Source organism: Anarrhichthys ocellatus, unplaced genomic scaffold (genome assembly GCF_004355925.1).
Source record: "Anarrhichthys ocellatus isolate YVR2014 unplaced genomic scaffold, GSC_Weel_1.0 scaffold23, whole genome shotgun sequence".
In the NCBI taxonomy this organism is placed as follows: Eukaryota; Metazoa; Chordata; class Actinopteri; order Perciformes; family Anarhichadidae; genus Anarrhichthys; species Anarrhichthys ocellatus.
Window position 1 is genome coordinate 3,616,787 of NW_022280053.1, and position 13,578 is coordinate 3,630,364.

The 13,578-nt window shown below is 41.1% G+C and overlaps 1 protein-coding gene across 2 annotated transcripts; it reads left to right on the forward strand.

Annotated features, from left to right (window-relative positions):
* Window positions 1-54: 54 nt before the first annotated feature.
* pax8 (paired box 8) lies at window positions 55-12,017 on the forward strand. 2 transcript variants are annotated; one of them, XM_031860127.1, is made up of 11 exons: window positions 55-132; window positions 5,508-5,673; window positions 5,803-6,000; window positions 6,254-6,327; window positions 6,547-6,672; window positions 7,376-7,551; window positions 7,746-7,866; window positions 8,071-8,310; window positions 8,722-8,823; window positions 9,882-9,968; window positions 11,125-12,017. In XM_031860127.1, the coding sequence occupies exons 2-11, from the start codon at window positions 5,537-5,539 to the stop codon at window positions 11,193-11,195; spliced, it is 1,332 nt and encodes a 443-aa protein (XP_031715987.1). In that variant the 5' UTR covers window positions 55-132; window positions 5,508-5,536; the 3' UTR covers window positions 11,196-12,017. The 2 variants fall into 2 exon arrangements, with proteins under 2 accessions (XP_031715987.1, XP_031715988.1); XM_031860128.1 differs by lacking the exon at window positions 8,071-8,310.
* Window positions 12,018-13,578: the final 1,561 nt, after the last annotated feature.

Here is a 13,578-nt window from a genome sequence, read left to right on the forward strand (position 1 = left end):
CAGCCCTGCCTCCTCCAGCACAGCCCGGACACACACCGTCATCTCTATTACACCACCGGAGTCCTCGTCGTTTTGGATAATATCAGAATATCTGCAGGGGGACATTTTTACTTTGAGCGGCGTCGTTGAAAGGTAAGCTCTCACTTCAATGCTTCTCTATCTAGTTGCGTGGCGTGATGTCTGAACGGCTGTATCCGTCCGCAGTCCCGGCAACACAGCGAGATGTAAAACGGAACAGAGGATGCTTCAATTATCCCCCCAAAAAAACACTGTAGACTTACTGTCGCTCTGCTTTTGGGGATTCGTAGAAAAAAAACGAGGCATTAAGACCAGTTTATTTGATGAGCGGAAAGTTTTTAAAGAGCAAAAACATTCAGATTCACCTCATGCACGCTTCGTTATTGCACAAAAGAGCAGAACAATTGTGGTGAATTTTCCGGAGTGAATCGCAGTTTGTGTTTTCATTTTCTCCGCCAGCTTCATGCATGATCCTCACAAAATAACCGCAGGGCCCCCAAGTTAGAAGCTACGGGCCACAGTACTAATCTAATGTCTGTCATCTGTTGCAGGCAAGTTAAACTCTGTAATAAAACTGTGATCATTTTTATTATTAAAAAGTGAAAATAAGAAAAGATTCCGTAACAGAAACTGTTAATTAATCAATTAGTGAACTAATGCAAGTGTAAATAATTCACAGAAACTCTCAAATAGAAAACACAAAAAGCGAGCTAGACATTATGTTAAAATGCAAAAAGTCAGGTAATAAGATAAAATGACATGAGATGTTTAACTGTTGAAAAATAAAGGACGTCATTGTTCAAATTTCCATGTTAACTTGCAGGCTAAAAATGATTAATTATGACTGTTAAATGGAACAATTAATAACAGTTGTTATGTAGTATTAACAGTTTAAAGGCTAGTTATAACTTCAAGAGCCACAGTTACATTTAGTTGTTTTCATTTTTCCTTGTTTTTTATGTCCCAAAAACTGATCTCATGAATTGGTGATTTATTAATTACTGAGATGATTTTGCTGCATTTTTATTTCAGACAATCAAGAAGTAAAATCATTACATACCTCACATTTTAAATAATGGGCAATTTTTAAATATACCGACCAGCTGCTTTAATTTTTGTATTTTAAGTTTGGAATCATTTTTAGATTTTACGAGATTTATTAACTCACAACCTGCAAATGTTCATGATGAACATAAAAACCCAAACAAAAAGTTAAAATTAATTTTCAAAAACTTTCTAATAAATGCATTATTATCAGAAGACAGAAGCTAATTAAACATGGCAATGCACAGTAGGCAGTAAATCAAAATAAGTTTGACTTAACTTACTCACGGTGTCAATCATCACATCGAATCTAACAGTGTGTGACAGGCTGCTAATTATTTGGTTAATTTTAAAGTGTCCACCCAGCAGGACATGACAACACCTGACACGCTTAAATGGCATTAAAACAGTTCCTCACAGCAACATTAACAATCATTTTCACATGATTATTTTCCACTTTTTTAATCATGCTATTCCAATAATTGCAGTTGATGCAAATTAACAGCAGTCTGAGTCTGTGCATTAAAGATAGGGTGATATATCACCCTTCTTTTGTTGTTGTTTTTTTTTGACTGTGGAGCTGGAAGTTCCTTCAGCAGAGTGGAAAGGTATGCAGCAGCTGAGCAGATGGAGCCTGTAAGCGAAGCTCACATATGGGCAAAAACTACTGCCAGCTACCACATTTACAGCCGATTTAGCATCTTTAAGTTAGGAGTTGAGTTTATGATAATTTGTCACATCTCTGAAGTCCATCTGTGTTGTTTCCTATTTGTTTGTTATCAACAAATCAGAGATGAAGCGGCCACTTGATATCTTTCAGAAAAGCCCTTTACTCATGTTCACTTCATGGTAGTGATTGGATTGAGCTTAATTTCCTTTTAATTGTCATTTTCTTTCAAAAGGTCAAATAATCAGTGATTTGAACGCAGTACTGCAGCAAGTCTTTCTCTTCAAACTTCAGTTTTTTTCACTTACACCTCCACATCATGATAAATATATTACCCAAAATAGAATACACTCTCTGGTTCTAATAAGCCGATTAATGCAACCAGTCATTCCTGATTACAAAGCTGTTAATGAAGGGAAATTGTATGTATGACGGGGCAGCCGTCTGGGTTGGCCAAAGGGGGAGAGGGTGACAAATACTGTTAAATTGTAGTATTTTTCACGCAAATTCAGATACACAGGCCTGTTCTATGTAGCGTTAAAGTGAAACATACAGGGAGACACACATGCAGATGGTTTGAATACAAGAATCTTAGCTGTATATCTTTTTAGAGACACACAGAGTGCCTGAGTATTTGAGCTCAGAGGCGTCACACATGACAAACAGCCAGTTTGATAAACCACTGTCCTCCTGCAGCGTGTGGTCGACAGTGCGCTCAGGAGCACACTCATGCCAGACGAGGCAGGACGGGGAGTAAAAACACTTTAACTGGGACAGCGTGGAGGCGACCGTCACGTTCAGCTGGTGGAGCAAGGACCAAAAACTCAGGGATATGTCCAACAACGCTGGAAGAGGTAAATACACAACACAAGTTGGCCTCTCGGACTCCTGTGAACAGTTTAGCTGAACACATTCGGCATTTGCTCGCATGACTTTCCCCTTTTTATTTCCCCTTATGTAACTTGAAGTTTGGAAAGAAATACAAATCTCCTAAATCCCCTTTTCACATACAAACACATAATAAATGGTTCATATCACACCCACTCACACATAGTTGTAAGCAGATATAAGTGTTTATTTATGTATTTGTCAACAACTAGAACTCCCTCTGTGAGTTTCCATAAGTTGAGGCTGCTATACAGATAAAACAGGACAATAGTCAAAAGGCTTCATAAGATAGGTGTTGACATATACTGAGCATTAAAAGGCACTGTCACATAAAGTCCTTATATCTGCTTACAACCATTGCAGTGTGTTAGATAAACCATTTATTAAATGTTTACGTAAATACTAAATAGGGTGACTTAAAGTTACCATATCAGCTTGTTCCAGCTCTCTACTGAACCTGATGTTAACATGAAGGTTGTGCACCATTTTATACACTTATCCGATATCCGGCCTGACATTTCGTATCCTTGGGATCTCCACTGGAGTTTAAAATAGAGTCACATGGGTTTGAACCATGTTTGGCTGTGTAGCATGACTGTAACAGTCACACTCAGACCAATATGAAACGGTTTTTTTGGAGCATGTAAGCCTACAATGGGATTCAGATAGGTGTCCTGTCTGCTCACTGTAATTCTTGTCTTCTTCTATGGTTGTTGTGCAGGATATTGAGGTCCTTTTGGTTGACACTAAAAGCTGTCAGATAAGAATTTAGAACAATCCTCCCTCCATATACTGTATCTATCCATCTATCCATCCATCTATTTATCCATCTATCTATTTATCTATATATCTATCCATCTATCCATCTATCTATTTATCCATCTATCTATTTATCTATATATCTATCCATCCATCTATCCATCCAACCATCCATCTATCTATTTATCTATATATCTATCCATCCATCTATCCATCCAACCATCCATCTATCTATCTATCTAAGTTTTCTCGTAATGAATACACGCTTTGTTTTTTGGTGTGCTCGCGGTGTCTGTGCACCGTGCGCGTGCACGTGTGCGTGCTCGCCGCCCCCCCGGGTCTGCTCGGCTTTAATATCCTGCAGGTTGATGAAGCTTGGCCGGGAGATTTTTTTCCACACTCCGCTGGCAGCGTTAATAGAGGCTCCCCTCCCTTCCCTCCCTCCCCTCCCTCCCCTCTCTCCCTCCCCTCCCTCGGCCTCCTCCGGACGCCGTTTGATGTGGAAATGAAAGCTGGGAAAAGGCTGAGAGAGAAAAAAGGAGCGTTTCAATGGGTTAAATTAAAAGCAATGGTGTTCTTGCAGAGTCACCACCGTGCAGTCTATAGAGAAGATAGTGGAGGCTGCTGGTTGAACGCAGCGCGCGCTTTGTCTGCTGCTGTTTACCGGAAGAACCAGTTAGTGTTGCACGTTCTTTTGCAGGAGCCACATTTGACAGATCTTTTGGGTTTATTTCGACTAATGCACGTGCTATATATTTGATATTTATGACAGTCAAATATAGGCTTAATCACAGTGTCAGTTAATTCACTGATCTAACAATATATTAAGCATTTGATACACTGGTATCAAAACAACACGCAAAATAAGAAAGTACCAGCTTCACATGCATACAAATGTAATTGATATGGATATGTCTTAAATGAAAAACAAAATATCTTATATTTGGGAAAAGCTTATATGAAATAAAAAGAATAAGTAATATACCACAATTGTCTTATTCCTGAGGAAAGATCATGTATAATAATCATTATTATTCTTTATAATTATAGACTGAATTATTTACTAAATCTCATGTTTCCTAATAATCTACAGGCACACAATAAGGACCTTCACTGTCGCCCTCAAAACAAATTAGTGGCCATATAAATGAGAATTGTGAGAATAAGCCTGCAGGTATTCATATTTATAAGGAGGTGATTAATCTGCAATTAACCAAACAATAGTCCATTTAAAAGTATGAGCTTTGCTGCTGGGTAAAATTAAATAGGAGCATAATATAATAATCTGAAGCACTAATAATATTCACATAATTAATATTTGATACAGGTTTTTTACACCCAAATAAAAAAGTCTCAATGCGTTGAAAGTAGACATCTCAAGACTTAATCCAACTTTATTGATCAATTCACCTTAAATCTCTTCTTTTAAAATAAGAGTGAATAAATCAACCCTGAAACATGAACGTCCACCATCACTCACAGCCGCCTTGTTTGCTCGCTGCAGTGAAGGTTTGTTTCTCCTCACTGCCTTCAGCTCCTCCTGTGTCCTCCACTTCTTTAATGCAAAAGTCCACTATGCACCTGACAACGCCGGCACTGCTACAGTTATTTACGACACATCTAATCTTCAGCTTGTTAAAGAATGATTGATCAATTTTGCAGGTCGTTGCAAACGAGGGACAACATCATATTCAGTTTGAGAAAATGAAAAAGAAATGTCTGTATATTTTAATTACTTTGCTGTTTTAGATCAAATCCTTGAAGCTATAACACTAAGTTTTCCGAAGCTTTTTTTTTCTTGTTTTTATGCTTTTTTTGACAGCTTCTCTTACATTATCACTCGCAGCATTAAATTATTTGATGACTTAAACTTGCATTTCAAATAGACAGAAACGCTGTGCTTTAGTGTGTTTGTGTGTTTGAGCAGTGCTCTGTTGTAATTGTAATTAATGAATTGCTAAAATATTTTCTTAGGTTAGTCTTTGGTCAGCACTCTGTTTGTGTGTGTGTCCAAGTGTGTGTGTGTGTGTGTGTGTGTGTGTGTGTGTGACTTTGAGTGCGGTAACATTGGCGTGTCCCAGACCTCGGGTTCCATGACATTTATAAGTGTTCATCCCCCCTCCTCCCCCAGGTCATGGGGGTTTTAACCAACTAGGTGGAATGTTTGTTAATGGACGTCCACTTCCGGAGGTGATCCGGCAACGCATCGTGGACATGGCCCACCAAGGGGTTCGGCCCTGTGACATCTCCCGGCAGCTCCGAGTCAGCCACGGCTGCGTCAGCAAGATCCTGGGACGGTAAGCGAGCGCCTTGCTCAACCTCCTGTTACATGTCGATCCGCCTGGTCGTGTTCTATGAACCTATGAGAGTCTGTTTACTGATCGGGAACAATAAAGTAATGACTGAAATCCTCAACCTTCTTCCAGTTACTACGAGACAGGCAGCATCAAACCTGGTGTGATCGGCGGCTCCAAGCCCAAGGTGGCGACCCCAAAGGTTGTGGATAAAATCGCAGATTACAAGAGGCAGAATCCCACCATGTTCGCCTGGGAAATCCGGGACAGACTGCTGGCGGAGGGAGTGTGTGACGGCGACACGGTGCCCAGCGTGAGCTCCATTAACAGGTGACATACTGAATTATGAATGAAATCATGTTAGAGGTATACAGATATGACGCTGCGTCTCGGGCGGCTTGTAGATATCTAGAAGAACTATAGTGCATTAGTAAAGTTATGAAATCAACATCTACTGAAGATCTTCTTTCAACCTTTATATGCTATCATTGTGGCAATGCTTACATCCACCAAACAACCTTCACACACAGAGTTAAATGTGAAATTATCGCTCACTTAGTTGCGTTTCTTCTTTTTGTTTCAGAATAATCCGCACAAAGGTCCAACAGCCGTTCAATCTTCCTCTGGATGGAAAAGGCCTGAGTCCACACACCTTAAGTAAGTCTTTATCATTTGCAAACACACACGTGTGCACAATGGAGCTGGTGTCGCCTTCCATATCACCCAGCATTATAATGTGATGTTGAAGGTTTAAGGTTAAAGTGCTTATTGTTGTGTAGGATTGAGCTCGTGACCTTTGTGGCTACTACTGAGACATACAGTACCATTTCCGTTCTCCGTCTCAAATCTGTCTGTGTTCGTTTTTCTCTCTGTCAGTCCCGAGTTCAGCAGTCACCCCTCCCGAGTCTCCACATTCGGACTCTTTGGGCTCCACTTACTCCATCAGCGGTTTGTTGGGTATCCCCCAACCCAGCGCCGAGGGCAAGAGAAGCCACGATGACAGTAAGAATTAGATCAAATGAAGGAGACACCACACCATTGGCATCATGTTGCCATGAGATGTGTATCAGTGTGAAAGACGTGATGTTTTTACGAAAACAACAATTATCTGATAGTTTTGGAGTAATTTCTAAATACAAACACTTAGATTCACCAAACTTTCTCAACTAGATTCGTTGCATACAGTGTATTAGCATTCAGCCGGAAGTCATTCACTCTGAAATATCATGTCTCAAAAAGCTGAGAAACACCCTTCACTCTGCAGATTGCTTTATTTAATAACTAATTTGACCTTTAGTTTACCTGAAACTCATCAAGAACAAGTTTTTCTGTCACATGGGAGAACGGTCCAAGAGGCACAAAACAAAGAGCGATGAAGTGTTTAATACAAATTCTTTTAGATTGCATTCAAAATACTCCATTCGTCCCTTAAAGGGCAATTTGAGGCGGGCTCGTGTTGCAAGCATTAGAAAAACAATTTATTCACACATTTAAAAGAAGAACCTCATCTTCGATATTGTCTTCTTACAGTTAAATGGTTCAGAGTCATTTTTGAAAAATGAAAGAATTGTTAAATTTCAACAAAGTATTCTTTGTATTTTTGATATCTTGCCAGCACAAATGTGTGAATGAAAACCTTTAACCGAAACCACACGCATCACACGTCAACATCTTTTTCCCGCCCTCTTCTCCTCCGTCTTCTCAGGTGATCAGGAGAGTTGTCGGCACAGCGTGGACTCTCAGGGTAGCGGAGGCGTCCCGAGGAAACAAATGAGAGTGGATCACTTCTCTGCAGCCTCGCAACATCTGGACTGCGGGTTCGATCGTCACCACTATCCCCCGGACTCATTCGGCTCCGCCTCCAGCAGCAAGACGGAGCAGGTAAAAAAAGCAAGTGTTACATCCAATATGCACACATGTTTATAAGGAATTCGTGGTGAAGAGCAATTTGGAACTGTAATTTGAAAATATTAAATCCTGCCTTTCTTTTCTTGACTTGCTCACATGCATCTTTGCTCCTACTCATACATAAGCACACTCTACACCAATAGCTAATCCCTGTTCATCATCCTCAGACATTGTACCCGCTGTCCCTCATCAATGGCAGCCTAGACGAGGCCAAGACCAGCCTCTCAACATCCGGCTCTGCCATTGGACGGAATCTGACGGCACACCAGAGCTACGCCATGGTGACCGGTGAGACTCTTAACGTTAGATGATGACCTTTGACCCGCGTCAAGCACCTCAACACGCTGACTCTTACCATCGGCATCTGTTAGGCCTGAAACCGCTCACTCTTTGTTTGTTTTTGACATTCCACTCAAAGTTTTTCGTTCCACTCATGTTCACCACTCGTTTTCATTTTCTCACCCGCCTGCACGCTGGCTGTCACCACCTCAGAATCCCTACAGCCCCTGCCGCTCTGTCTAAAACAGGAAATGTCCCCAGAAGTGACGAGCACGAGCCCCTCCCCAAACATGGCATTGTCCAACCTGGCGTTCGTGGAGCTGCAGGCGCTGCAGAAGCCCGTATCTGTCAGCAGCAGCTGCAGCAACTCCAACCATTACCCCAACGCCTTCAACTCATTCTCCCATCATGCACCAGTGTACGGGCAGTTCAGCAGTCAGTCTATCATCTCAGGTAATCACAGCATCCATCTCATTCATGTTCACACTCATCCGGGCTGTACAACAAAAGGGCAATTAGTGCATGTATATTTTCATTATTGATTAATCTGCCAATTATTGGATGCGATTAATAATTTGGTCTATGAGCTGCAGAAAATAGTAAAAAACGCTGAACAGTTTGCTAAACCCTTCCTCTTCAAGTATCTTGTTTTGCCTAGAACTCTAAAACACTAACTTTACTATCATAAGACAAAGAAATTAAGCAAATACTCACGTCAAAGTCGCTGAAACCAGTTCATTTTGGGCATTTTTTCCTTAAAGAAATAACTGATCAACCGTTTTTTACCATCTTGTAGCTCTAACGAATAGTAAATTAATAACTCAACTGTATGTTAAAGGTGTGTGTTTTGGTGTGTGTTTTTAGGGCGTGACATGGTGAGCTCCACCCTGCCGGGCTACCCTCCACACATCCCCTCCCCTGCCCAGTCAGGATACTCATCCTCTGCCATCACGGGCATGGTAGCAGGTAATGAAAAAAAAACAATGAAGCTTGTTTTTCCCTTTTCCTAGAGTTAAAAAGTCAAATTGAGAATTAAGGGGAGAAATAGAAAGCATCAAATGAGTCAAAGAGGTAGAAAGAAAGGAAAGGAAAGGTGATGAAGGCAGGAAAAGAAGGAGTGAATGGAGGCTTGCAGATTAACAGGAAGACAGGCTGAGTCAATGAGTAGTCTTGCCAGTGAGGTGAACTGTGTTGTGTGTGTGTGTGTGTGTGCGTGTGCACATGGGCCCAGGGGGTATACAGGGAACAGGCTGGGGGTTCCACCCTGCTGCCCACACCCCCCACCCAGACACCTCTGACCACACATTGCCATGGGAACCAGGGGGCCCAGGAGGGAGATGCAGGGTGGGCGGAGGGGGTGTAAAGTCTGGGCATGAGCGAAGAGGAGGAGGTCTTTGTGGTGTGTGTGTGTGTGTGCGTTTGTGTGTGTCTACGTCAGGATGCCTGCATACGACCAGAGAGTGTGTGTGTGATGTGCCTTTTTTATTTGAAGTCTGCCCTCCGAAGCGCGAAATGAGAGGGTCTGATTTATTATTTTTCTGGTGGGCTCGCTGTGAGGAAGCGTTGATACACAATTACTGAGTGAAAGGAGGGGGGGGGGGTAGGGCAGGAGGAGGGGGGGAGAGAGAGGGGGGGGGGGGGGGGGGTGCAGGGATTCATTCCAGCCAACATAATTACCAATTAGATATTAAAAAAGAGAAAAGAAAGAAAGAGGAGTGCCAGAGAGGCTAAAGCAGGAAGTGCAGGAGAGGAGGAGGAGCGTAGAGGCTGGCTGCATGCACCACTGGGTCGAGGGATTTTACCCTCAGCCATCCACCTGCACCACAGATTAATGGTTTACAGGCTGCACTAACTGTTGGTGAATTATGAGCTAAGCCTGAGCAGACTCTGGCACACACACACACAAACAAGCCAACCCTGTACAAGAGCCCTCGGCGACATCTTAGCTTTGCCCGTTTAATAACGCTCTTTGTTGTATTGATGTGTTTTATCTGGTGTTTGATGAAGTTTTGTTTGTCTCGCAGCCGGCACAGACTATTCGGGTCAGACCTACAGCCATTCGCCCTACACCTACGGTGAAGCCTGGAGGTTCACCAACTCCAGCATACTGGGTATGTATGTCTACTGCTGACAACCTCATGCACCCAGCACATTACCTCTAAATGTATTTAGTGTCACTATAAGGTAATCATTTTGACCTCCACAATAAAAAGACAAACTGCTCATTAACGTCCCCTGAGAATTAAGAATTAAAAAAATCACTTCTACTGACTGTATGATTCACAAACATTTCCTCATGACTGTAATTTTAAAAAACGGCTGCAGGAAAGAGGAGAGACTCAACAGGAAGTGGTGTTCAAACTGCCACTAAAGGCTTATTACTTCAATGTTTGTGTTATTTTCACTTATTCAACCCATATGTAATCGGCTCCTTTAAGGTTGGAAACCTCTTTTACAGCCTGCAGGCAGAAATCAGGCAAAAGATAAAACAAAAGAGGCTCAAATAAACAGTGACAGAAGTCATTTACCAAATTTACAATCAGGTACTCCATCTAAATTCCTTTTACGTTCCAGATATTATGAAGGTGTTGTTTCCCATCTCACACCATCATACGTCACTACATTGACATGTATTCATTCGACCCTTTTGTCCAAAACAACATCCCAATGAGGTGCAATCCAAATGAGACTCATACAAGGATAAGTGTCACAACGATCAGCTCTTCCACCTGACGTTGGGGACACACAGCGGATATTGTGTCTTGTAGGTCGAAGATAATGATTACAAGATCAACTTGCACCATTTTATGTCATTAGCAGAGATGTAATGATAACATCAAACGCTGAGTTTCAAAATTATACAAACAAAAAATCAAGGCAAGTTAAAAGAAAGAGATCACCCTGTTTTTGCTCTGATAATGTAGACTATGATGGCATGGCATCAGACTGGTGTAAATGAGCCTAGAAGCTCTTTTTCAGAAGTATGTGTCAGTTGGGTTTTGGGGGAAATCTCCTCCACTGCATTACCGATCAACCTGGTAAGATAAGGGAAAGTGCTGCCTCTCTTTTATCTCTTTGATTATTCCTCTCGAGTCATGAGAGGGTGTAAGACTCAATCCAGTCTTGCAGGACAAACAGTCCAAGCAGCTCAGACTTTCAGCTCAACCATCTGCTGTAAAACCTCAGATAAGATAAAGAAGGTCTGATTGACCAACACCAGCGCCTCCCAGTTCTGAAGGCCTCCATCTGTGTGTCCCCCCCCCGCAGGTTCACCCTATTACTACAGCACCGCCTCCCGCACCGCTCCACCGTCTTCGGCCGCCTACGACCACCTCTAGTCCACCAGGACCCCGACTCCACCAGGACCAAGACTGGAGAGCTCAACATCAGCTGACACTTCTGATTACGGACCGAGGCATGAGAGTCACAGCAGGATGTGAACTTGAGACTCTGCTGATGAACCAGCAACACATGTTATTTTACCACACCTACTCGTATGTTATTTATTTGTCACTACTGATGCCGTTGCCCAGGGTGACTCTGACCCATGCACGTTTACACATTGCCCAAACTCCTCCCATGCCGGGGCCTGTTTCCAGAGACTCAGCCTGTCGTCTCAGATCAAGGTGCATATTTTCAGTTTAGAGCTCTTCAATGCTGTTTTGGCCAAAGACTTTCTTTCCTCGCACATCTGCAACCTGACACCACTGATCCAGTGAATACGGATATGCAACGTCTTGATACTGAACTATGCCTGCTTTTGTTTACAATGCTTTCTGTCCTATTTTCACAAATTTATTCCTTTTCTTGATCTGTGTCTGCTTGCAAATTAATTTGTATGACTTGTTTTCACCATCAATTCAGATCTCAAGAGCTTTTCCTGTAGTGAAAATAGACTAAAGGGTGACACATTCAATCACAATTACAACAGAATGCCCACATATGCCCCTCCAAGACAATTAATATATTTGTCTAGCAATATGTACATATTGTAAATGATGAATTACTCACGGGGAAGTGATGCAATTTTACTCAGAGAATGACTGATGAGGTGGGAGGATGATGGTGATTTGGCTACAAAAACCAACAAGGCTTGAAATACATTTGTTTTGCTTCGAATAAATTTAGTTTGTTGTCATGCTGATGTTCTGATGTTTGGTAAGAACTGTGACTATTTTTTCTTATACTGTTATTAATATTATTGCAGATGTAAATAATGAATTTCTAAAGAATTATTTTAATTAAAGCATGACAAATTTACTGTGTTTTTTACTGTGGTCTTTTTTTAAAGAATGGCTTTGATTTGACAAACTATACAATAATAATAAACGAATTATATGTTCTGAAATCATTACTTTGGTGTAGAGCTAACAGTACTGATAGTCTAATATGTTAGTTTTAGTCAACTGAGCTTGTTTAGTGTGCTAAAGTTTACTTTAACTACAAGAGCATTTGATTCTAAATATCTGATTAATATTATTAATTATTATTATATTATGAGTATTTGTAGTAATATATACTCTTATACTTACACGCTAAAAGCTGCCTAAAAATGTTGCATTCCTTTCTCTTTTTTTGCACCTCTCAGCGTTTTATAAGGACGAAAGCAACGATCCCGAAAACACGCGCATCTGTTTAATTTCTTTTTTTATTTTCTGCATCATGTAGTTTTATTTGCAATTATTTCGTCCCTCTTTGCGGCCTCATAATTGCGGCGCGTTAACGACGCCACGGTTCGGCGGTGCCGCGGCCCACCTGGTGCCGCCGCGTGGGATGGCGCTAGGATGATGGAGAGGGAGAGGCCGCGCGCGCGCTCCATCTCCGAGACCTGCAGCACGTGAAACTGGTTGTTTTTTAGGCGCGCGCTCAGACAGGAAGCCTTATACATTGCAGATATTGTATCAGTGAGTGTATCACCAGATATGAGTTTCGAGTTTATATATTATTTTTATTGTTAAAATCCAATGAATTATCCTTTATGAAAACAACGATGATTAATGTGCGATAAAACAAACCTAAAACCCTTTGTTTACTCCACTTACATCATATACAACAGCATTCAGACCCGTCTATATTTGACTATGAATTAGTTTATTAGTAAGCAGCTGCTTTCATATGAATAGTGGACAAACTATCTCACCACAAAGACCATTCTGGAGCTTTCATCACAGCACAGTCTTCCTCAGGAGATGCAGTTTTCGTGGCATTGTAAATATGTCATATGATTCATTAATAACAAATGTGATGTAAATGTAAAACTAAATGTAGACAGAGTTTGAATTATATAAAATATATTTATATACAAGAAAATATACAGATGTTTTAGCACAGTTGTTGTTTTTGACCAGAAGTTTACCAATATAACAAATATATTATTTACCAAGGTAAAGTCAAGTATTTATTTACTTTACTATGTTTGCTTATAGTTATGATTTCTTTTTTTGTTCACTTGTTTATTTATCGAGTCGCCTTTTATGACCTGCTAAAAAACACATTTTTGTTTTTATGGGTTTATTTTTCACATATATTTAAAAATGAAACCATATCCAGTAACTTTAAGATTCCCATCAGTGGGGAAACATGCGCTTGAACTTGCTCCAGTTTCAGTGCTGGGTTATATTCTGTTTGGTCTCATTAGACCACTGCAACCTCTACCGTAACTCTCAGTTCAAGACCTTCTGTGTGGTTCATGGCCTAATTCATCAGTAAAGAAACCCTCAA